General features: G+C 41.2%; 1 protein-coding gene across 6 annotated transcripts in view; it reads left to right on the forward strand.

Annotated features, from left to right (window-relative positions):
* Positions 1-25147, forward strand: part of LOC125765692 (voltage-dependent L-type calcium channel subunit beta-2) — a 110721-nt gene that overhangs the window by 47363 nt on the left and 38211 nt on the right. For all 6 annotated transcript variants that reach the window (XR_007418606.1, XM_049431114.1, XM_049431103.1 and 3 more), the window contains exon 3: positions 4115-4150. Coding sequence is in view for 5 of the 6 variants with exons in the window: in XM_049431114.1 (XP_049287071.1) it covers positions 4115-4150 (36 nt within the window). In the remaining variant the exon portion in view is untranslated. The remainder of the gene's footprint in view (positions 1-4114; positions 4151-25147) is intronic.

Raw genomic sequence — 25147 nt, forward strand, 5'->3', positions numbered from 1 at the left:
AATTTTGATTAAAAATGATATCCACAGTTATTAGATTAGGGCTACAGAGTTAGCCACCTAACCTATCTTTGGAGTTGAATTTAAAGTATAAGAGTAAGTGTACTCTTCTCTTCTTTACTAGCTCTACTTCGAGATTTAGTGTTCGAGAAGCTTGTGCTAAGGACCTCACTTCATCGTCCTTGTCGAATCTGCTTAAATATTATGAGAAACATCAGCTGCACAAGACTTCCTTCGGTATAGACATCTTGTCTGTTCTTATGAACGAATTGTATAATCAGTTGGGTTAGACAGAGTTATACGAAACATGCAAAATTCTATCCTTAAAGTATGAATATTATCCGTTGTATAGACCTCAAATTTATAAGAGTATGAAGTCATGGAGTCTCTGACAGCACAGCAAAATTTATTATTTAATTCAACTCTTGTAATATTTTTTAAACAAAAAACTGTGACAAAGTAAAGCAAGTCTTTAGCATCGAAAAAAGATTCTTCTTTCCTATAATAAATTTCTTCAACACTGTCCAGGTAAAACGGCACTTGTTTTATAAGGCCCAGCTCCGCGATATTAGTCAGCGTCTGCAAACGGTCTTAACATTCGCACGGTCATTTCATAATTCCAGGAATTAGTTCAATTTATCGACGCAAAACCCTTACCCGTCCGGGGGCATCATCAATGCAACCGAAACCGTCAGGGTCCTGTTTTTTTTTGTTGTTGAAGCGGAGCAATTTTAAAGTCGTCTCGATGGTATTTTCTTGTTTGTTGTACGCTTCATACCGTGTGTAGCCTAGCAACGTGACCAAAACGTACAACGTACTGAGGCACAACGCGTAGTTGTTGTTTTTTCTTCCCATTCATCGCACAGAGCAGCAGCCTCCGAGTGAGCGAGCCGGAGTGGACCTTCCGGTTCGGTTTTGCTATCCTAATGTCCTTTTGCTTCTTTTGGGATACGGTCGAGCTGCAAACATGTCGATCTGTGTTTTGTTACACACAGGCTGTTGATATTTTTTTTCCTCTGTTGCTTTACGATCATCAATTATGAGTTGCCATCCGCATTTTCTTACTCACGTACACGTTTGGGTTGTCCTTTTCAATCGGGTTGGTTGTTATTAGGCTAGCTGGGCTCCGAAACTTGTCCCTTTTGCACTTTATAGCATTTGTTCGTTGCACACTTTACGTCTGTACGTGTTACTTGTTCAGCCTGTTTGCTGTAGTTTGTCATACGATATTCCGTTAAAATGTGGGAGAAAAAAAGCATGCAAATATTTGTTTGGTATTTATTTTCGTTCGTGAAACGAAAAAAAAAAACAATAAAAAATTTAGATAAAAATTTAGAAAAGTCATGAAAAAATGTTTTTCACTCCAGCAATATTTTGATATTTTTAATAAATTATGTTCTCATATAGTTATGCACAACACTGTCTAAAAAGCATCACAATTTTTAATTCGATTTGTGCTTTTTATTTTTAAATGCTTCATTATGAGTCATTGTGGAAACCAACTTTATGATTCATAAGCACTCAGAAAACAAGTGAACGATACGGTTTGCCAGTCCCTTGCTTAGCATCGCATTCCTGAGTTAAGTAAAAGAGAAGTTCTGTTGTTTTGTTCCTTCTTCCAGGACACCAGGTATTGGCAGGAAGCAACTAAACTGTAATGGTTTGACGCAGTGGCTAGAGGAAGAGAAAATATGCCCTACATAAAACCAAAACTCAAAAACATCGAACAAAAAAAAAAAAAGAAAACAACTGAAACACTGAACCATTTGCCGCCTTCGATGAAGCGATTTCGATATCATGCGCTTTATATGAAGCAATCTAAATTCAATTTTCCATTTTTGAACCTTTTCATTTTCGTTTCACCGAGCCTTAAGGTTGCGCTTCTCTTCACCCTGTTACCAGCTTCCCTGACGGAGCGTTTGGTGCTCCGTTTTGCGGAATATTTGCCGCTCGCAGTGGACCATTGATTGAAGGATAGTGTGTTTGCGCTTACGAAAAAAAAACGGCATACGCAAGTTTTGGGTCTGTATATGTATTTTTGGAAGATTTTTTTCGCTCCGTTTCGGTTTCGGCTGTGGTTCGATTCAATCGCAGCTTACAAATGCAGAGCAAACCGATCGAAGTTTGGCCGATTTTAAATCGATGCCGGGTTGTTAGTATGGCATAACGCTGTTCCCGCGTGCAAAAGAGGTTCTGGTGTTTTTGGGGCGTTTGAATGTCCCGAGTTTCATCCGTATGCATAATTTAGGCGCGTAAGCTTGCGTTTGATTTTGTGTGCATATATATATATTTTTTTGTGCGAGATATTTTTACTCAGCATTACATGGAATGCGATTCTCAATTTGCCGTTTTTGATAGTATCGATTCATTCAAACATGTTCAATTTTCGAACTAACATTCGACTGTGGAATGTGATGTGGAATCTTAATGAAACTATAGCACGCCCAAAACGGGACCTTTGGGGAATTGGTAAGCAAAAAGTGTGGTTCGTTCATTTATTATCATTCCTGTTGAATGGCCAACAATGGTTAGTGAAATAAGAATGTTTTTGTTAGATTTTTGTTTTAGTTTAGAAAAATTAAGAAATCAAAATGGAACAAAATTTAATTCCCGGACATCTTAAGGCTAGAAAATCATGCCACACTATCAACATTCACACCTCGTACCGGCTCGTAATTACTTATCGTCGCCATGTTCTATCACGTGACAAAACCCACCCAAAGAGTGGGGTACGTCATGTCGTCCCCGAGCCGGATAAACATAAACATTCTTTCTGTCACACGTCGTAGACACCGTCGCGCTTCTGCTGTGTTCGGATGCGTGCCTTAGCCCAAAGCCCTCTTAAAAACGCTCATAAATGTCACCCGATGTAGCGCAGCCTATATGTGCTCGTGTTTCAGTTTTACTATCCGGCCACCGGGCATGAAGCGAAAGCATTGTCCGCTTGTCCACCACCATCGCTACGCTACTCGTATGCCCAGCAGCCAACGTTCCGGTTGTCGTTTTTTGTTTAGTGTTTAAAGATGGGTGCATTTTTATGATTTTTTTCTCTCCTCTCTGGTGCTTCATTACGTGCCTTATTTCGAACTTGTTTTTTTTTCTTGTTGCGTGCCTTTCATAAACTATACCACCGTGGCAGTGGTTCGTGCTAACTATTTTATCTTTTCAAGTGCGTCGTTTGAGAATTCGGGAGGAACACATTAGCGTGGACAGTCGAGGAAGGAGAACCAGAGTTCTGGAAGATGTGTGAACAAGATGTTTCCAGAAGTCGTTCTCATGATATCTCCAAAAGAGCATCCAAAGACTTTGGATGGGAATCAAGTTTGCTAAATGATGCAATTTTATTAGAATAAAACACTTTTATTTAACGTGAAACGTGATTGTTCGCCTATCGTTTGTTTTCAATGCCAATGCCATCAATTTTAAATCAAGTCAACAAAAATGCACGAATTCTTCCGTTTTGGGTGTTTTTTTTTTTTTGGCAACTCCACTCCACCAAACCACCCTCTTGATCAGACGGTCCTCGGTCTACCCTCTTTTCTTTGTCTCGAAACAATGTTTCCCCCGCCCCCCAGCTCGCTACATACTTCCTTGCTCGAGGGCTTAAATAAACAATTACGATAGGAAGTGAAGGCATTACTTCAATTTGGCTCATTTACTCAGCTTGCCCGTGAGAAGTTAGGTGAGCTCGCGCACAAACAAACAGCAAATCGCATCCGCCCGAACCAGCCGAGCGTTTATTGTATGAGTAATTAGCCATTTGAATAATTAACACACATAATAAGAGCAGCTTTAGTTTTTGGGCATCTTAAACAAAAAGCAAAAGAAAAAAAAACATTATTCAAACTGCAAACTGAAGCAGAAGCGAATGGGTGTCCAACGAAGGACAAAGAAGTAGCAGACTTTGTACATTCAAGGGTGGCAAAATCTGGAAGCGGAACTGTTGCTTTACTTAACCTTAATGCTATCGATGCAAAAGGAAACAATTTTTGAAAGATTGTACGGTTTGTTTACTCGATTTACGCGAGTACTTTTTAAGTGGAAATTTTAAATTTAAATGTCCTCCATATACACTTAAATATTAAAGACTCTCTCTCTCTCTTTGCTTTCGTTGCAGGAATCGTCTCCAACCCTTACGTTAATATCATCAAAAGTAAGTATTTATCATGCGTGAAAATATTCAGCACAGAAGCAAAGACATTATTTCAACCTCCCGGTAACAGTGATGACACCTGCTCACAAACACCTCAACACCACTCATCACATACCACAACAGACACTAATGGCATTCCGTTCACCAGTGTAATCTGTCCAAAATCCTAACATTATCCAGCAACAATTGTCAGAGTTTCATCACGACAAAAAAATGACTGTCATTACATTTCCTCATTAAGCTCATTCGTGGTTTTTCTTGTCGATGTTCTGTTTGTCGTTTTTTTTTTTATTTTTTATTCGTATTTTTGTTTTTCGTTTTGAGACTCAAGATCGTTAATTTACACCCGGTTCGTTGCGTTCGATCGATACGCATGTACAAGTGAAAATAGAAGACAAAAATATTAGCTACACGTAGAAAAAGGTGAAAATAAAACCTCTTCCAAATGAAAAAAAAAACAAAGAAACCAAAAAAACGAAACGAGACCATTCCAAAAGAAGTGAGCTGTAATAATCATAGGTATGTACGTAAGACTCTAATCTCAGCACGAAACAAACACCCTCAAAAAATTAACCACAAAAACAAAAGGCGCACAACCAAGCGAAGGGCTCTGCTTACGAAACGGCCAGGCAAGCTTGACACTCGCGGAACCGGAAAGCGTGACTTGGAGTACCCTGGCCATCTTCTACACCACCCTCATTCTCCCCTCTTCCTCCTCCTCTATCACTCTCTCGCGCACTGATCTTTCCCGTGTGCGATCAACGCTTGCCCGATGTACGCATGATTATAATAATCATATTCGTGGCTAATCACTTTTCCCTGCGGCTGTTATTATCGGAGTGTAAGTATCTTGGATGTCTCCCACTCCGTTCCAGCAACATTCCGTCCTCTCTTGGTTGGAGACCGCAATTGCGTTTGACCCTCATGTCTGCAATGGTCTTCCTATCATTACCTTGTCTTTGTTTTTTTGTTGGTTACCGGACAACGGACAAAGAAGAGACGGCCTTAGTAGGAGCTAGCGAAATTATTTAGTTCGAGTATCAGCTCGCAATCGCAACATCAGGGTTAGATGAAAAGTTGCAGTTCATTTTGTTTTATACAGTGCTTAACACTACTGAAAAAAGATATTTTTTTCTAATGAAAGACAAAGTTGAAGAGATGAGGTAGAATAATTTAATGTACCAAAACGGGTTTGCATGAAGTATAAATATTTTGAAAATCGATAAAAAATATAAGTAATTTAAAATAGAAAGAAAATCATTCAAATTTAAGAGTTTTGCTAGGAACCGTATTTACAAAACAATACAAAAATAGTAAAATAATTTAAAAAAAAACAAGTTTCATCTTCTGCATTCTCTCTCTGGCGTTTGGATAACTTTTCGATTCACTTCAAGGTAAAATAGTTCAAATTTCAAACCCAAAAAAAATGTGCTGCCCAAAAACCAACTCAAACGAATGGAGACGAAGCAATGGCTAAGCAACATCAACAAAGAAAGTTGAAATTAGATACCGTGCGCCCGGAGTGCGATTGCGTTTGCGCTAGCATGTTGTTACGTTGCGAAGTTGCGCAGCACTGAAAACTTCCCATTTACCCACCCTTTCCAACAACTAACACACACACACGCGCGCATAGCCCCCGAAAAGTGTAATTAGTTTTTGTCATTAAATCTAGATTTGAGCGCAAGATTGATGTGCCTTGGGTATCGTTTTTTTTTTGTTCGTTGTTTTGTCTTTCAAAACGATCGTCGCCTGGCTTTTGCTTTTGTTTCTTTCGCCTTTTTTGTCGCGCTTCACGGTTTCCTTCACGGAGGAACCAGTACTTATGTTTAACCAACATTCTCTCCTTGGCCTCGGCCCGGTGCCCCTCTGTCACCTTGTACAGCGGGTGTCGTGCGGGTTGGTGCTAAATAGTTACCATGGCACATGCCTTTCCCAGGCCTCAACTTCTCTAATGATGTTCAAATGTGAAAATTTCCCTGCGCTTCACTCACTTTGCTGGTCGACGGGGTGAGTTTTTTCCCTGCTTCTTCTTGCTTCATACGCGATCGGGTGAAAAATTCAACCAACCGAAGGAACCAACGGAAAACGCGAACCATATTGGGCTTTACCACCCGATGAAAAAACCGCCAACCGATGCGGAAAGGTGTGCGATGTGATACATGTTTGTTGAAAATTTAGTATGTTTTTTTTTCTTCTCTCCACTATTGCGTGTGGAAATGTAGCCGTTGAGCAATGGGGTAGCCAGCCGAGTGTTGTGATTTTCGGCCACCGTACATCTAACCGAGCGGTCCGTTTCTCACGATATGCTTAATTGCACGGTGTTATATGGCACTCCCAAGAAAATGATTTTGCAATATATTAAATTCAATTCCTTCCTTTTTATGAAACGATTCGAGGATACAATTATCGCAATAAACACTTTCAGATCGACCAAAAACCAAAAAAGGAAACGGCGCTCCCCGTTCTTCCTTTAGCACCATTCTAAATGGCTTTCGGAACGCTATCATAATTAAGGTTAAGAAAGAAAGGCTGGATGGATTATGGATAGGGTTTGGAGCTACATCGCACACGCGATCTTCTAAAAATTAAAACAAAAGAGAGAAGAAGAGAAAAAATAACCCCTACCAAGGAAGCCGTAATAAGATCTTGCCAACGAAAACGTGAAGCAAAACCCTTGAAACCACAGCTTCGGTATGAAAATTGATGCAAAATCTCAGCAAACCAACAAAAACACACCTAACTATAGCTAGCCTTAGCAAAAGTTAAGAAATAACGGTAAACTGGCAAAGGAAGCTGGAACACACACATGGGCACTCACACTGGCCCACATATTATCGGCAAGATCGATGATCCGAATCGGTGAAGAAACGGGTTTTTCTCGAGAGTTAGAGTTTAGAGAGAAGCTGTTAGAAGCCGCCGTCTGGGCGTGGATCAAGATTCGCCGAGATCGGTTCCAGGAGAAATGGAGATTTCCTTTTTGGCAAACACGACGCTCGTACGCCATGTTGTCGATGAGTGAGAATGTACTGCTGTCCCTCGGAGGGATTCCCTCTACTGTTCTTCCAGAGCATATGTGTGAGAGAGAAAGAGAGAGAAAAAGAGATAAGAATACAATATCAAACAATAGCACGATCATATCCGCTAAACTCGCATCGAAAAGGTGCAGGAAGCAGGACCCTGGAATTTGTTTTTATTTTTTTGTTCGGTTTTAGTTATTTATTCTGTTCTCAGTCCGCCATGTTGTAGTTTGTTTGCTCCAGCTATCCCCGGGATAGAATGCGTTGATAGGTGCACACGGTATATTGTTTTGCAAATTAATGTTTCACAAGCTGCCTCGGAAAACAATGCTTCGGTAAATGGGGCAAAGAAAAGGAATTCCGTGGCGGTGGGGGAGAGTCGCACATAAAAACAGATCGACCAGTTACAAATTAGTGTGAAATAGTGCGCAAAACGAACCTGGAGTCCCTCTCCTATGTGGTCATCGCATACATGCAGGAAGTAGCGATGGAAGTCTCTTTCGAATGGTACGCTTGATTTGCTTTTTGTTTTACTCCTTATTTTTGTGTGTGCAAATTCTTCTTTATGTGCTGTTCGGTCCGGTTTGTAACCCTTTTTCTGCAAAATTCTAGAAGCGTCCATTTTTTATTTTATTATGTTGAGTTCTGAATTTCTTCTTTTCTTTCTCTCTTTTTATGTTGTTGCAATGGTCCACAAGGGTTTGCTGTTTGTAAAATAATCTACTTTATTTGTTGATTCATGCTTCCAGTTCCTTCGGGTATCGAGTAGATTATAATTAAATGAAATACACAGCACGAAGGTACTTCTGGGAATTGAGTTAGCATATATAAATGACTGTGTATACCAGGGTGCAGGGTAGTTTAACTACTTACAGAATACTCTGTTTTCCCGTAATTTTCTAGCTTCACTTTGATACCATTTTTCCCTTCGCTAGTACTCCATTTTGAGAACAGTTTCTCCACAAACATAAGTACCAGAAAAAACTAGTCCCACGTGTTTCGGAGAAGAAATTGAAAACTCAACCGGTGCATGGGATCGATCTACGATCTGCGAACGGGCGGAACGATCACACTACGGCGCAGTGCACGGATATTGCGGGGAAGCAAAAAAAAAAACGAACACATACACACTTTTATTGCATTTTATTTTTGGACGAACACAAAACTTTTGTTTGTTGAGTTTACGGTTTTGGTTGCGTTGTTTCGCTTCCACACGCTTTGCAGTGCACGCTCCATACCGGGTGCCAATAAAAATTGGGTAAAGCGACGGGTGCTGGATACGCGTACGAAGACACCCCCGGACCCATTTAGATCGGTCCCAGTTGTTGGATGGCAATCGCAAGTGACAATTTTCCGGACGCGCCCCATCAATTCGGGTGGGGTCTTTTCTTTATTTTTGGCCGCCGTGCGTCTAGCGCGATCCGACACGTTACTGCTGTTGCAATGTTAGGTCCCCACATTATGGGGACGCACATCGTGTGGAGCGAGTTTTAATGTTGGAGGTGATGATTTTGTGGTGAAGAGGAGGTAGGTATAGTGCGCTTCCATGCAGTGAGCTACATACTTTAAGGGATTTTGTAAAAAAAGTACTTTAATTGGTATCTTTGAGTTCCATCATCATTATAGCCCGACATGGCTATCAGTGGGAGCAATATTGATATCTTCAAAAGCTTCTAATATTTAGGATGTCCCATTTAACGACAAACCAAGATTCAAAAAGAGTTCGAGGCAACGATACTCTGGAATTAAAAATCCTTGGAAGAAGAAAAAATATAATACAATATAATACAAAATACAAAATGAGGTTTTTTGTACAATTTTACCATAAAGCTAATCAAAACTGAAAGCATTCACTTCTCTAAGTATTTCCTAATTTCTGGATGAGTCCTCGCAAACTTTTGGTACTTTAGTATTTGAAATAGAATAGCTATTCTAGGAACTTTGGGAATCTTGACATTTTGTACTAAACAACACGCACTTCTTTTTCAATAGATTAAACTCTTTCAACGAAAACGAGTACCTCCCGACTTTCCTTTGCACGACATTTCTACTAATCCGCACAGAAAACGACCCAAAACAGCTATAATTATGCGCCGGTGACAAAGTAAATGTTCTAAACTCGACGCAACAACACCGGAAAAAGAGTTAATCCACATCTTATGAGTTTCAAAAACCATAACAGAACCAACAGGCTTCGACAGTTTTTCCCTGGCCGTTACGCGTATTCGTTTCCCCGGTGGCAATTCGAAGCACTGGAATTATCGACTCATGCACCATCGATGTCAAAGCACGACGAATGACGACGATTTAAAATTGCCATTTTTCCCTCCATCCCTCCGAACGATGATCTTGTGCTTGTTGGCGGTGGTTTTTGGGGGGAAGCTTACGTAAGAACGTTCATTAAAATTATTTATTACATTCTTCCACCGACAGTCAGTTGTCGCACGTCGTTTCTTTTTCTGCTGCTTTGTAAAGCACTATGAGATGCTCTCAGTTGTTTGATGTGTTAAATTATTTCTATAATAATCGTCACATAAATCCTTTTCTTGTCATGAAGCATGCAAAAACTAGTGAGATGGTTTGTGATATTTATATTGTAGAACAGATGATATTACTAATCTTCAACATATTTTTGTGTCCATTCCCGGATTGTTTCATCTACTCTTGAATGAATCATAACAAAGTAATTTTACTTTCATTTACAAGCATCTGATGAATCAACAGTGCAAAAACATGAATGAAATTGCAACGTTGACCAATTTCCCTTTCACCGAATGAACACCGGTGGTTCATTCTTGCACCGATGAATCACAACATGCTGCAGCATAATTGCAAAGGAATGTATCTTCACACACACGCCAAAAACCCGACAATCGAGCCGTACGATGCATGCTGGAACATGTTGTAACACATAATTATTTCCGGTTACGGTATTTCCCGCGATGATCTGCTCGTTGGAGAATTTCGGGAAATTCCAAACGCCTTGTTGGTTCGTCCGTTTTCTTCAATCGAATTTTCTTTTGGCTCCTTTTGCTTCTTGCATTCGATGCAGTGTACGATGCACGAAGCACGTGTACAATACGATGATGCACCACACGGGAAGAAATGTTCTCGCCACTCTTCTCGCCAGAACAGATGCATCTCATCTCGTCGTCAAGCATTAAACTGAAAAGGGAGAAGAATTAAAAGGAGAAGAGTAACAAATAAAAAAACCGCTGCAAGTGCATCCCGGGGTGGCAAAGAATAAATCCATTTCTGCTTTAACAAGTAACACAAGCAGCAAGTGTGAACGTTTTGATGGTTTAATTTCTGCAACCAAAAAAGTTTGCATGATTCAGTAACACATTAAAATGGTTCTAGCTCACATTGGTTAAAAATGGCATAACTGCCGAAAAACACTTGTCCTTTCCCGTTTCGGAAAATGAGCAACGTAGCGCAAATGGTACCCATTGACGCACTGGATTTACTTATTCGCGTGGGAGTAATTAATAAAATTTATTACAGTTTTGCCTCGTTTCACTCAGCACACTAAGCACCGTCAACCGTGCTTATACGAGCAGCATTTTTGTAAATGAGAAAAGACGCTAACGAATCATTAAACCATGCCAAGAACCTTAATAAAACACGTCTCCTTCCATAGAGGATATTGCACATGTTAGGCAGAAGAAAAAAAATTCCTCTAAAACATTTCATTCTTTCCACATTTATTGGCGTCACTTGTGCCCGTCGTCACCGTACCGATGATGTCCTTTCGTGACAAAAAAAATCAACACCAAACCCAGGGAAGAGAAATTCAAAATATCATCAACGCCTCACCAGCTGAGCTGACCGGATCGAAGGTACGCCGGAGCCGGCGTGTACACTCGGTACGCCAAATCGCAAACGCACGCGCCCCAAACAACAACTCCCGTGGCGGGCGCAAGTGGGAACAAATTTCTGTCACATGAAAAATCTAAAATTAACGCAACGTAGATATTAAAAATAATTAATTGTACTCCGTGTGCATAAGGCCCGACGCACATTATTGCTTTACGCCCCCGGCAGGGAAGGAATCGAACCGGTGGGGCAGGGGAGAGCGGCAAAAGAAGTAATCTGCTATAATGCTCTAGCACTCTTAGCCTTCTTTACCGACTTTCTCTCATCCTCGTTTCGTCTTGAACGAATTCATTCCGAACAAACACTTCGTTTGCCATGTTCCATCGTCGAATGTTTATGTTTTCTTAAGTAGCAAAACACACTCTTAAGCATACACACACACACACGCGGAGACTCTTCGGTTCTCGCCTTGCTTGGCGTCACGATCCTCGATTACATCAGTTTTGATTCCACCGAGTCTGGTGGATTGTTTGACGCTGAATGTCGGGGCGAGGGCACGCGCGGTACGAGAAAATGATGCCAGCGAGTGCATCCGATATTTCCGAGTGGGAAAAAAATTTAAATGGAAAAACTAGGAGAGCATTAAGCGTGTGCTATCCATGAATAAATCCTCCTTGAAAATGCTGCAAGAAAGAAGGAAAGAAAAAACAACAATCGTACACCTTCTGCTCTACTACACCAGAGCTAGCTTTAGTTTTTGTCGTAATGGAAGGGAAAAACACGAAGGAAGAAAAAAAACGGAGAAGGTAAAAATAATTCTATTTCAAACATCCGTATTACTGAGATCTGGTTGCGGACATCGGGCACATTTTGTTGGGTTTGCGCTTAAACACTTCCCTCCCCAATTTGTGTTGCGAGGGATTAACCGGTGCCATCGATCAAAGTAAGACATTCTTGCAATCGAAAGGTATAGCGCACAGAAAACGGAACAAAAGTATCGCATCCATTGCTTTTTTTTGGGGTAGGAAAACCGGGGAAAGGGAAAATGGTCACTTTGAGGGAAAGTAAAAATTAGCCCACCAAAACGTGACATGTGACATAACCCTTAATAACGGAAAACACCTGAGTTATGGGATGTATGATAACACTCAGTGTATTTTAAAATAATAATCTCTTTCAATATTCCAAACATATTTGTTTACGGTAGATAAATGTGTTTCCATTTAATTTCCCAACAAAAGAGATAAAAACATTCCTTAATATGATGTCCCCAAACAATGTCCGTAAAAATTGTAGTCGCATTTATCAACAATAATTTTCAAATGTCGCAGCTCAATGATTTAATACCTAACACAATATTTAAGCAAATATGTTGTAAATGTCTTCTAACTCAATCCTTTTTGTCTTTTTTTTGTTAAATTTTTCTTTCAAAAAGTGGTCTAAAAAGCGAAATACATTAAGGATATTGATTCTATAACTGTAAATTTGAAACAAAATTACGAATTTTATACTATCTGGGAGTAGTGTAATTTGGGGACTATATACACTAATATTTTAGAGATTTTTTTTTTTTGAAATATTATTTTCAAAGCACTAATGAAGATGTGAAACAGTTGAGGTTGCTATCAGTAATTATTGTTGGTGCCTGTATGTTTACACGGTTAGTCAAAACTTAAATCGTTGTAGTATCTATCGTTAAAATTATTTTAAAATTATATAGCTTTATTCTCAGTAAGAAAAATATATTCGGATAAACACTAAGCCAGTGAACCAATAAACAGAAACGCCAAGAGTAGGAAACTCATGGAAGTATGTAAATTTGAAAGAATAAAAAAAGAAAATGTTCTAAGCCATCCTCTGGATCCCTAAAGGGTTAGCTAATTATGAGCATTGAAAAAAAAATTGCCAAATGTTTGTGCACGAAAAATATGAAGATAAAAACACTTGCCATGGGTAAATTACCCACTCAGATAATGAAGTACGTTTGCATACACAACCATGCCTCCGTTGAGTAAGCTGTCACATTGAAAATACCAACGTTGTCAGAAGCATTTCATCTTGCGTCAGCACCGTGTAATCCATCGTGTACTTCTTTCTTAAATTACTGCCCATGTTGCCCGTCACACGCGGAAGATCTAAAGAAACGCTTCTAAAGAAACGATGATCATCGATCGTGCGCGGTTGGGAGGGATGAGGGATATAACCTTTACCCGACCTCACCAGGCGAAAGGCAATAAATAATTAGCATTATTTGTTGTTAAACGGTTCCCTGCGTGTCGGGACACTTGTCCGGTAGTGTGAAGGCCAGTATTCCTCCCGACAGGTGGTAGCTGCGTGTTGACATTTTTTCGCACTTCGCCTTCGGTAGACCCAATCATGCCCGAGTTGTCGACGGACGTGTTACGAACGGTTGTGTAGCACCGTAGCAAAATATTTATTCGTTCATTTATTTTGTGACATTTTTTTTTTTTTTAAAGAAAAGTTTTTGATCCGAAACACTTTTGGCCATCCATCGGCGTGTATGTGCGTACTGTACATGCACGCTAATCATGTGCTGTCGTTGAATAAATCATCCAATTCACAAACGACCCAAAACGCGAATGGAAGACGCTAGCACAAGAACTCAACTCGGCGTTTCGGTTACGTAACGTTACTTGCGGGGTAAATGTATGCAAAAAAAAACAGAGAGAAACAACTAAACGGCACAAAAGGGAACGAATCAACAACCACATACCGGTCGATTCATCATCGTCTGCGTCAGTGGCGAGATTCACTTTTTCCCACTAACCGCCGAAGGATGCGTTCCATCCCTCCGGCGCGTAGTTCCGCGTGGCAGGAAGTGAGCGATGCATCATCATCTGTGAGCGTGTCGGTGTCGGTGCATCGTGCGAGTGCAAGCATGTGAGCAAAGTGTCAGTCAGTATGTCAGTATGTTCGCGAAGCCATGCCGGGAAATGTGCAAGATCGGGCCAAGAGTAGAAAGAAACCTCGAACGACACACAAACACACCGAAAGTGGAGATTAAGTGGAGCAAAATGATCAATCCACCCAGAAGGCTCTCTCGTCTTGGATGTCTTCGTTGTTTGCCAAAAAAAAAAAACACACCGATTGAGCATGTTTCGGGACACACAACCACGAAACCAAAGCTTCAAAACCGGTTGTCCGCAATGTAGGACGGATGGATTGTGCAGCTTCCACGCGTGAAACGTTAGAAGTGGCTGAGCAGTTCCTGGATCACCAAGAGAAAAAAAACTTACCCCCAAAAAGGAAGCTCATGAAAGATAATTTCCCACATCCTTGGGTGGGCATACACTGTGTACGGCTGCCATACCAATGCACTAGATAGGCGCAAAAGATAAATCACTTGCTTTTAAGACTATCTTCCGGTTTTACGGGTATTTCGCTTTGATTTGAATACCGTGCATGCACCTCGTGTATGCTTGAAGCACGGCTGCACGGTGCATTTTAGACGCTGTTCCGCTCGCTGCATTCTGGGATTACTTTCTTTTCCTTTTTATCCCTCGTTGGTTTTATTCCCGTTGTGATGGGTTTTTAAATTGATCTTTTTATTTTCCCATCTCTAACGCTAGTGCTGTGCTCTTTGTGCTGCTGCTGTGAAGTGTTGCTCGGTTGGAGAATAGAATTAATAGCATGAACGTAAAGAATGTTTTCGATTCCTGTGTAGACACATTGAATTAAAATCTGGTGGCGGAAATGGAACGCTTCATGTTTGAATTTGGTGTACATAGTATTTCAATTTCTTTGGTCCAGCTCGTTGATGTTTCTTCTCTAATTAATGATTCGTTTTAATGGGAGATATGCCTTCAGAAGTTGAAAGAAATGATCCGTTTTGAGATTTTTAAAGTACAACTATCTTCGAATAATAGATTAATAGTATCTTCGCCGAAAGACGTTAGAAAAATTAATCGAAAATTATTTCTTTTACAATCCCTTCTGTTGAGTCCTGATAAACCAACTTTGCACTAACAAAGGCAAATTGAGTCAAAAAGTAACGCAAATAAAAAATAAGGCATGCAGGGGATAAGGCAAAATACAACGAAGAAATAGCTTGCGAAAATTGTACTTACTTCGAGGAATTTTAAATAAAAACTCAATAAAACCGAGCTGGACTTTATGTGCTTCATGTGAATTCAGATAAATTTTTTTGGGTAACAAATTCAAAATTTTGAATTTCGGGAAATTAATGCTACATCTTCAAATTGCCATAATTCTTTAAAAATATTACTTAACATTAAAATAACATTCATCATGGCAAACCGGATGCAAGTTATGAAATGTTACAATCACCAAAAAAAACCAAACTCAACCTTGGTCCGTGAGTCATGCGTTAATATTTCGCTCACCCTGACCTTGAACGGCCGTCTGGATGTCAGTGAAATTATTTCATCAGATAAAATCCATTATCCTTTCTTTACGTCCTCGGTCGGTTTTCGCGCATCGTTTCTGGAACGAGTGGGAAGATCATGTCGTTCGCAATTCTTGTTTTCTTTTCGCGCGCTTTTCACTCGCTTCCCCTACCCATTCTTTCTGTTATCTGCACTTGGCAAACGAAATAAAAACACTGCATGTTTGATAGCGTTTGCATCCTCTTACTCGCTACGTCCGCGGACGATACCGTACCATGGTTTCCAGTTTTGTGCACAACTTTTTTTTTTGTTTGTTTGCCACGATGCGCGTTTGCATCAGCAAGCTTAACGTTGGTGTGTTGTTTTTCTTTATTATATTTGTATTTAATGCGCCGTTTTTTTTCGTCTTGCCTTCCAATTCTATACTTTCGTCGCACACACAACCACAGAGACTCGCGCATACGCATAGGAGACTGACGTGAAATGAAACGCGCAGTCTGCGAAAGCCGCGGCCCGAAACGAAATCGAAAATATTCAAGGTCACCACAATTGATATTCACTGCAGCAGCAGCAGCAGCAACAGCAACACCGGCAGAGCCAGCAGCAAGTCTGAAAATGTGATTTTCGCATGTCGCGTCTTCGCTGTCGCTGTATGTATGAGCATAACCCACTGGTCCCTGTCACCTCCCTGTTCCAAACCCCCCCTTCATCCCGGTTGGTGGAAGCAAGATTCATGGCGGTGTATTAAAAATTAAACACATAAAGCGCATGGCATCGGTTTTGCCGGATGGAAGTGCTCCACCATCCGGCACGGCATCCCCATGCTGTACCACCAACATCGGGATTTTTTTTTTGGAGGAATGAAGCACTTTAGAACCCGTTCGGCATGTCCGCGTGTACTTTGCGTGTAACCGCGCCAAGCACGTCTACCGCGCAAAATAAATGAAGCATTAATTTATCATGAAATTTGAGGGAATGGAAGGGGGATGAAGCGGGAGGACATGCTTGGTGGGACAACACAAACGCAAATAAAATTACCACCCAAAAGTGCCAGAGAGTCCCGGATTGCAATCAGGGGAAATGGGAATGATCAAATATTTTTAACAAAACCATCGAAACCAAACAAGATTTCTTTTATCGTGGCAATCTTTACTTTTATGTTTGATCTTAATGCATTTCATTTGTTTTAATTATAATGTGTGTGTTTTTTTTATTTTCTTTTATGTTAAGATTCAGTTTTTCAATAATTTCATCGTTAAGTACCCAAATGGTAGTAAACTTTACCTTTTCCACAATTTTTCGGAACATTCGAACAAAGAGATGCATCCCAAAAATTAATAGTTGCACGAAATGCGACACTTGCAACATTCGGTGCATCATTAATCGAGGTGGTTTAATCGTGTCTTGCTCCTTCCTCATTAGTCTGCTGGCTTGGGGTTTTAATGCAAGAATGTACATAAATTGGTATACACCCGACGAAGGGAAGGGAAGCTTGTAGTTATCCCCCTGTTTGCAATCTCCACCCTTTCTCCCTGATCCAAACGAGGGTGGATGTACCCATCGAAATGAAACCTTAACCGTCGACGAAAGACGACAACGACGATGAACGTTTGAAAGCGAGAACACGACGATGCGACGATTGCGCGGATGCTGTTTTTGGTCAACTTCTGTCTTCGGGATGGTCGGTTACGAGTTTGTTTGATTCACACCAAATCCACACACACGGAAACATTCATTTGTGCATGCAACTCAACAGTTGCAACAGGCATGGGAACGAAATTTCCGTCCACGAAAAGAATTTACTGCCCACGATTCCGATTCGTTTTAATGTTTTTTTAGTACTGTTGGTGTTCTTTTCTGGTGTTCTGTCCCGGCTGTAGTGGGGCACATTGCTAAGCATTCTTCAGTATCGTATTTGTGCGGTACTTTCGATTTTTTGGTTTTTCGGATGCACAAGAATAGATGCACAATGAATATGTACCATTTTATGTTACAATTTTAAGATGCTTTTGGTCTTTTTTTTGTTTTTGTGTAAATTTTAAAGTGAAGCAATGATTGAACCGCTCTTCTTATATTTTATTTTTGTTTCTTATTTACTTTACAAACACAAACAGCAAGAAGAGAGATTATTGAATAGATGGCAGCGCGTAATAAATTATTTGTTAGCAATAAGTTTAACAAATACTTACCAAATGGCGTAAGACGATGATGTCACCCAACCACTACAACCAAAACAAACCCCCAACACGTACTGTTTCTTGTGTTTTCTCTTTTTTTGAAGTAAAAGAATAATGGCACAATTTATCACACCCGAAGTATTACTTCAAACGGACAAAGAGAATATTCACAAACCGTACCGCTTAAATTCTTCTGTTCGTACCTTTTGTTCTATCGTGTTCGAGGATAATTGCATTTATTGTGTCGAGCTAAAAGTTGACTATCTTTTTCTTTACTTTCTTACAAAACTAACGTACCAAACTAAAGCAATTTACACATGCCTACCGTTATTTTTTACTGGGAAGAACAAAAGCGAAGATTCCAAAGAAAAAGGAAAAGAACTTCACAGTCAATCATCCATTCCAGGATCATCCACATCCGCCTTTCTCGACTTCCTCGCCATCTTCCTCAGCCTCTCTATTTCACCTTTTCCCACAAAACACACACTCGCGCAGTCCGACTAAACCAACGGGTTTTCTTCAAATTGGTGAAAGGATACACAAGTATCCCTTGCACATGCTAGCATGCCGCACTCGAAAACGGCGATTCTCATTAAGATTCACTGCACGAATGCTATAATTTCGCCCCTACAAAAAAAGGGCGGAAACATTAATCCATCGATATGTGGCGAAATGCGGTGTGTCTGTGTGTGCCCGCCGTGTGCAAACTGTTCCAAATGGGGCCGCATCTTAATACCGGGAATTTTGGCTACCCCAAAACCCAAACCCTTTTTCCCTTTTTGTGCTCAAATGTGAGTGCAATTTTTTTTTGGGAGTTTGTTACATTTTTGTTGAATGTTGTTATTCTTGTCCTATTATTGGATCCTTGTTTGCCCGGTTTCTCCATCCCTCCTGAAAATGGACCCCAACCTCAAACCCTGGAGAAACCGTTGCTTTATCGCACAAAACCTGCCAGGCTCATCTGCTGCCTGGGCGTACGGGACTGGCAGGCGCGCTAGCAACATGGCGTCCGGTCCAAATACGCCAGCAAGGAGACGACAACCCGATCGTGCAAAGTCCCGTTAGATTTTCCACCCCGTACCCGAAGGGGTACCGGCAGCCAGCCAGAACAAAGGCCCGCGAAAGCAAGACGAAAGACAACACAGTGGAACATCGTTCAACGAGCCTCGGGTTCGTTTGGTTTTGCGAAAATTGCAGTCCAAGGTCTTTTCGAACCTGCCCTGTTTTCAGGATGCTCCAATTGTTGAGTTCTGGAAATTTGCTTGAACGAAACATGCGACCATCGGGCAACATAATCTTGCTGAATGGTATGGTTTGGTGCACCAACACAAACGAGACATGCAAAAAGATAGAAGAAAAAGTATATCGACCGAAAGTGAAGTTAACATGCAAGTTCTCGTGCACTGACATGGGCTATAATGGTCAAAATATTCAAAAGCCGCAAAAACTTAGAAAGATTAAGAGTGCAAATTCATTACCAAAAGTGTTGAGGTCTGGATGCTGGAATGGAGGAGGTTCACTCCTCCGGAAAGCATCATCCTCCATACACCGGAAGACTTGCGCAATCCTTTGGCGTTCGGTATGCATTCCTTCTCCTGAGGGGATATTGAAGAAGATTTAGAAAGAAACTAATCACACTCGCACACACAGACACACGGACACTGTCAGAAGCTACGATTCTTACGAAATCAATCCTTTCGGACCTCGGAAGAATTCACCAATTTCTCGTTGGTACTTGAGTTGGGGTTGTTTTTCTTTTTTGTTTAAAATGGTCTTTGAGCAAAATCATCTTATGCACCGCAAAGCATGCCGCAGGCCTATTGAATCGGCCACCTCACCAACTCCCGCTCGTTAGCCACCGGGCAAGAGTGTAAAAGATAATTTAATGCATATAATAACAATAAAACCGAACTCACAACAGCAAAAAAACCATACAAAAAACCTTGAAACATTTTGCACAACTCACAAACACATGAACCGTTTGGCGTGCTCGTTTCATGGTTTTCGTTTTTTTCTTGCCTTGTTCTTGTCTGTTTTGCAACAATCCGGACCGCAAAAGGTATAATTTTTTGGGGCGCTCATAAACCTTCATCTTCTTCACCGGACTCACACGGTTCTATGCTATGCAGGGAGGGCTAAAACGATATGGGCGATTTTAGGTAGTTGTTGTGTTGTTGCATTTGGTTAGCTCCACAAAAGTTCCGTTGGGTGGCGCGACTTAGGTATCTCGGTGATAATATAAGATTTGTACTGATGATGATGTCAATAGTAGAAATTGTTTCAAGCAGCACCTACAGCAACTAGTCTTTTTGGTGATACTAAAATTCCTTGGTGAGTTAGATCTACATTCAATTTCAAACTGTTCATTAATCGATTAAGACACTCAGGGTTTTATTTCCTCCTTCGCTCGATAGCCCAAGAATAATTCCATCCCCAATCATAATGCAACTGTCAGTCAACTTCCCTCTCTATTTAAATGGGCTCGATCAAAGAAGCAAACAAAAAACGATCGGCCAAACTTCTTTTAAGTGAATATGAATTTAATTTATGAATGATCTAAAAGCTAACCTCAAAACAACAAGTTCTCAAAGAAATCACCAATAAAACTGATTCGCAAAAAATCACTACCCGAAAGGTGCAGTAAATTAGCGTTTAGCCATTGCATCCCCGGGCACCGGGTACCATAATTGATCGGTTCGCTTAAGCATTCAACCGCGCATAGAGACTTACAGCTTGCACACAAATTAGGACGAACCATGATCACAAAACTGGTGCTGCGTGGTACGTGGATCTTCTAAGGATAGAAGAGACTTATTTTTCTCTCTTTAACATTCTATCAACCAGCAAACGAGTACGCAGACGTTTAGTTTGTCTGTTGCCGTTGGTTCGGCGCCAGCTCGAAGGTGATCAGCGGAAAACAGTTCCACTCCAGTTCGCAGTATTGATGGTAGGGTAGGTGCACAATTAAAATGTACTTAACCGTAGCGATTGCTGCCACATTAAGCTGGCACGTGAAGGAGTTAGTGGAGATGGAAAGAGGCGACGGGAGGTTTTTTTTATTTCTCCAAATTGGGTCCGATCTTTAATGCCGCTGGCTGTCCGCCCGTGGTGGTCGAATGATGGTTTTAGATTTTTGACACAGAGAGATGTTTTTTTTTTTCGTTCGGTTCAAAAACTACAAAAGGGTTAGTTCCGACAGGTTGATTTGATGGTGCGACTTTGATTTCTAAGGCGTGCTGGCTACTTACAAAGCTTCGCAGACATGCAGCGAGTCCTTGAGAATGGAGAAGGAAGGTTAACAATTATCTCGCGAGGATTGGGTTCGACACCGCAAGGCAATTGATGGACGAAAATGCATTTTATTTCACTCCAGACAAATGATGAATGATGTTCAATTATAATTTTCGTTCGACAGACGAAACCGCATCAATGAAGTGTGCAACATCCTCAGTTGCAACTCTTGGTGGATTTTCTATTTCGCGTAAATTTTATTGCGTATTTAAATGGAAATATTTCCTTTATTAAAGACATAACAAATTGTAAACTTTTCTTCCCAATATACGTATAACAACTTATTGCCAACGAATTGACGAACGGGAAAACGTTTCCCAACCGTAATTAATCCCCAGCCAAAAACTAATATCCCCTCATTTTCCACTTTCTACACAAACAAAACACACATTATCCTAGCCGTTTAATCCTCATTTTGTTTGACACCGATGCAAAACAACAAAGAGAAAAAAAGCAACCCCAAAAGGATAATGAGCGATTGTTTGTTGTCGAAAGTGGTCTGAGCCGCACATCACAGCACACGGACACGGCTAAATGCGTTCCGCATGTCGTGCTGAAAGTGAAACAAACTCCCGGGCAGACATCACGCAAGTAACGAACGGTACATTTGCTTTTTGCAAAAACGCAATTCCGACCCCTAGGCTCCCGCTCTCACCCCCCCCCCCCCCCCCAACCCCCCCAGGCCTCGTAAATATCCCCATCGGTGGCTTAAAATTTCCATTTTCCTGCGGCACTCTTTAGACAACCCACAATTTCGCCATTCGCCGTTAGTTGTCCGAACTCGTCGACTGGACCCGAATGTCCTTCAACTACCACCGTGGAAAAAGGGAGGCGTTTGTGTTGAGGGGGTGGGGGTTATTTTTTTGTATTTTGAAGAAAACTTTATCGAATTGCACAACCTGGTGCCGCTGGTTCCCTTTTTTGAGCTCACGAGACATGCGTCCCATCCGACGCGGTAATTTCCGGCACGGAAAGGATCTCTTTCGGGGGTGGTGTTTTTTTGCTTGTTTGGTTTGCTGTTCGTTATTTATCCTTTCCCTTGCCGTCTAATGCGCTCGATTCGATTCGAGATGGGAACGAGTTGCAATCGAAGGAACGCACCGAAAGTGGATCCTTATCTGGTTCCACTTTCCTCGCACAGAAACGATGAGACCGGTCCGTCCTCCTGCAACCGTTGCAAATCGTTCGTCGTCATGTTGTTTGAATGGGCCTCGGTATGGCAGTTGAGTTTTTGATGGATTTCCCTCGGCCACCCCGGTATCTTTGTTCGGGTGGTCGGTAAAAGTAAATTAGAGTCTTTCGGTGGGGGCTTCGAGGCCATGGGATGGTGGTAGGTTGGCTCTAAATTAGAGTGAAATTATGCGTCCCGTCTCGGACACACGGTACGGCACGATATTCAACTCTTTTTTTCATTCGTTTCGAGGGAGCTACGGGAATGAAACTCATTTTAAGTAGTTGAAACGAACTTTTGATATAATAATTAGAGCTCGTCACTACCTTCGGCAGAGTTATTCATCATCGGCAAGGATGGGTTTTATCGGTGCGAAGCATTTACCTCACGTCAATTTGTGCACCGAATGGTAAAGACGATGTTGGCTCGGAAAGAATTGATAAAACGTCTGGTAGCAAATTTAATAAAGCGTACAGTTTGGAGCTAAAATTATTCTCTGAATAAACTTTTCCCTTTCGTTTTGAGTGCATTTGATTCAGATTTATGAATCTAACTGAATCTTTAAAAAATCACTTTGAATCTTTATTATGAATCTTTTAAGGTACTTGAAGTTCTGAAGAGTCATTAAGCATCATTCAATTACATCAGATCAGATCAGATCTGATATACAAACTACAATCGCAAGAGCTATAAAATAAAATCATTAATTTTAAAAGATTCCTGATAAATCTTTCTCTCTCAGAGAGATAATTTCCCTTTACCGATTGGGAAATGTTGAGATACTGATGATTCTGTTGAGAGTCGACTCCTGATTGAAATGAATCTTCGCTGACGCTTTTCAAACGATTCATTCAGCGCAACGTGAATTTCTTTTCATCCAGTAGCGCTATTTGCGCTCTCATAAATGTCTCTTTGACGAAGAAAATTTTTTACCGCACAGTAACAAGAAAAAAAAGGTAAACAAACAAATCGTTCGTTCCGCTGTAATTTTCACCCAATTTATCGGTATCCCAATACGTTCCGAAAAACACGATTCAATCGTTTCTGTTAAGCGATTGGCTTTTGTTTACCGATCCACTGTGGATGGAGCGGGCAATCGGAAGCTCAAAACTCCCTCGATCAACGATGGTAGGTCCGGTTTTCTGATTTTATTAATCATATTAGCCGCCCTAATAGTGGTTATTAGGCCGATTGGTTGGGCGACTGCTACATGGGCGCCTGTTTTAACAGCTTCCAACCGACCAATCGAACCTCCCGACCACGATTAACCATTGTCCATCGCATTTTACGATGCCGCTTTTCGCATGTTTCGGTGGCGGTTCGGTCCCCCCCGCCCTGGTCATTTGCGGCTGCACTAATTCGTCCTTGATGTTTGTGCGCCAAGATTTGGCGCATCTCGGTAGCGCATCAGTCGAACCGACTGAACGGTTCCAAAAACCCAAGGTCTCGTGATGAAAAATGCAATCTAAGTGTAGGGTTTGCCAGCAAAATTCCTCACCAATTGATGCTCCACTCGGGAGCCAACAAAAAAAAAACACGAAAACGACACGATCTCATACATGGCGCAATGGAATACTTGCGGCGGTAGGTAGGAGATGAGAAAAAAGGCGAGACAAGCGTTCCAGGGCCAAAGCGGAAATCGAGCGACAGCCGACGAAAGCAGACCCGCTGCAGCACTCGACGTTCTACACACAGCCCACCGTGTGCATGTGTTGTTCCGGGTGTCCTTGGGCTTCTTCTCGGAAGCGAACGAACGAAGTGTAACATTTTTTCCGATACCCCAATCTCCCCAAGGAAAGGCCCACGGGTAGGGGGGAACTTGTGCGGAATGTGACGACAAAACAAGAGCAATGGCAGCGGGAGAAGCGATCCTTGCTGGGAGGCGTAAAATTTTACAGTTTGTCCATTCTTTTGCTCGTCTTTCCCGACCCAAGGCCATCGGAAATTGATGTTTTGATGGTGAGGGTGCTTCGTTCGACAATCAATATACAGTCCATTCAGGATTCACGCTGTAGAAGAGGGATTGCAAAGCAAAAAAAGGAACATAATTCAAAAATGATACACGAAACTGTGTCAACTCGCAGGACAATGTACTTTTGTTTTATGTATATTACGCATAATATTCTAATACCTAATCGACCAAAATGTGTTTTTTTTATTTGTCTTCTGCGTGAACTCCCTCTCAGCATTTTGCTCCCCGTTCAACATCATTCAGCCTAATCATTCGCAAATGTTTCTTAATTTTACGATCCCTGCGTGCGATTCCAACACAATTAATGGTTGCACAATGAGCGATGTTTAATAAACAATCACCCGTTTGAACCACGGAAATGTTAAACAACACCATTGCCAAATTGGCTTTGGGTCTGGGGAGAAGAAACACGAAGCAGCAGGACGGGACCGAGTATATTTCAATTCCTTCCTAACCTCCTACTTCCACCATTCTGCTTCCCCATCATATATTTCGTGAGATTTTTTATTCTTTTGGTATATTATTTCGATGCGTTCCTGTGTTCCTGCCTCCTTTCCAATTCGCGTGCGTTTGCGACGAGTTTTGTTACGCCTTTCGTTATGGTAAACAGAAAAATTAAACTCAACCAGCACGCAAACTAACCACCGGATCGTCTTTTTTTGTTTCGTCACCCCTCATTCCGCCACCCTTCGGAACTCCACGACCATGGTTATGTTCCACCGTTCGGGGTGGTTTATGAACATATCGGGCGCATTATTTCTGTCAAACCGTCAGCAGCTTTTAGCTTCCAAGTGGTGTACGGAACCAAGTCGTGCACGAATCCCCACAGGGTAGGAAGTAAGGGAAATAAATTTGTGTTTTATATGCTACTTTTTATTATATTTGAGCAGTTAAGCGAATGAAAAGGCTTCATTTTGAGTAGAAAGGTTTTGCCAATAATATTAAAAGACACGAATATTTTTATGTTTAAATTCTAGTTAAAAAAAGGTTAGAAATAAAAGATGTTTTACAAATGTGTCCATTTGTTTGCCATCATTACGATCGGCTATTAGTAGTACCAACATACCATCATCGCAAGTGTTAGAACCTCTGAGGGAGGGTTCATCTTCCCTAACACTTACGCTTCAAAAACTAACCCAACCCTTCCGGCCCACCCAATATGCCCAACATGGCCTCCAAATTGTGC

This window comes from Anopheles funestus, chromosome 2RL, assembly GCF_943734845.2.
Source record: "Anopheles funestus chromosome 2RL, idAnoFuneDA-416_04, whole genome shotgun sequence".
Taxonomy (NCBI): Eukaryota; Metazoa; Arthropoda; class Insecta; order Diptera; family Culicidae; genus Anopheles; species Anopheles funestus.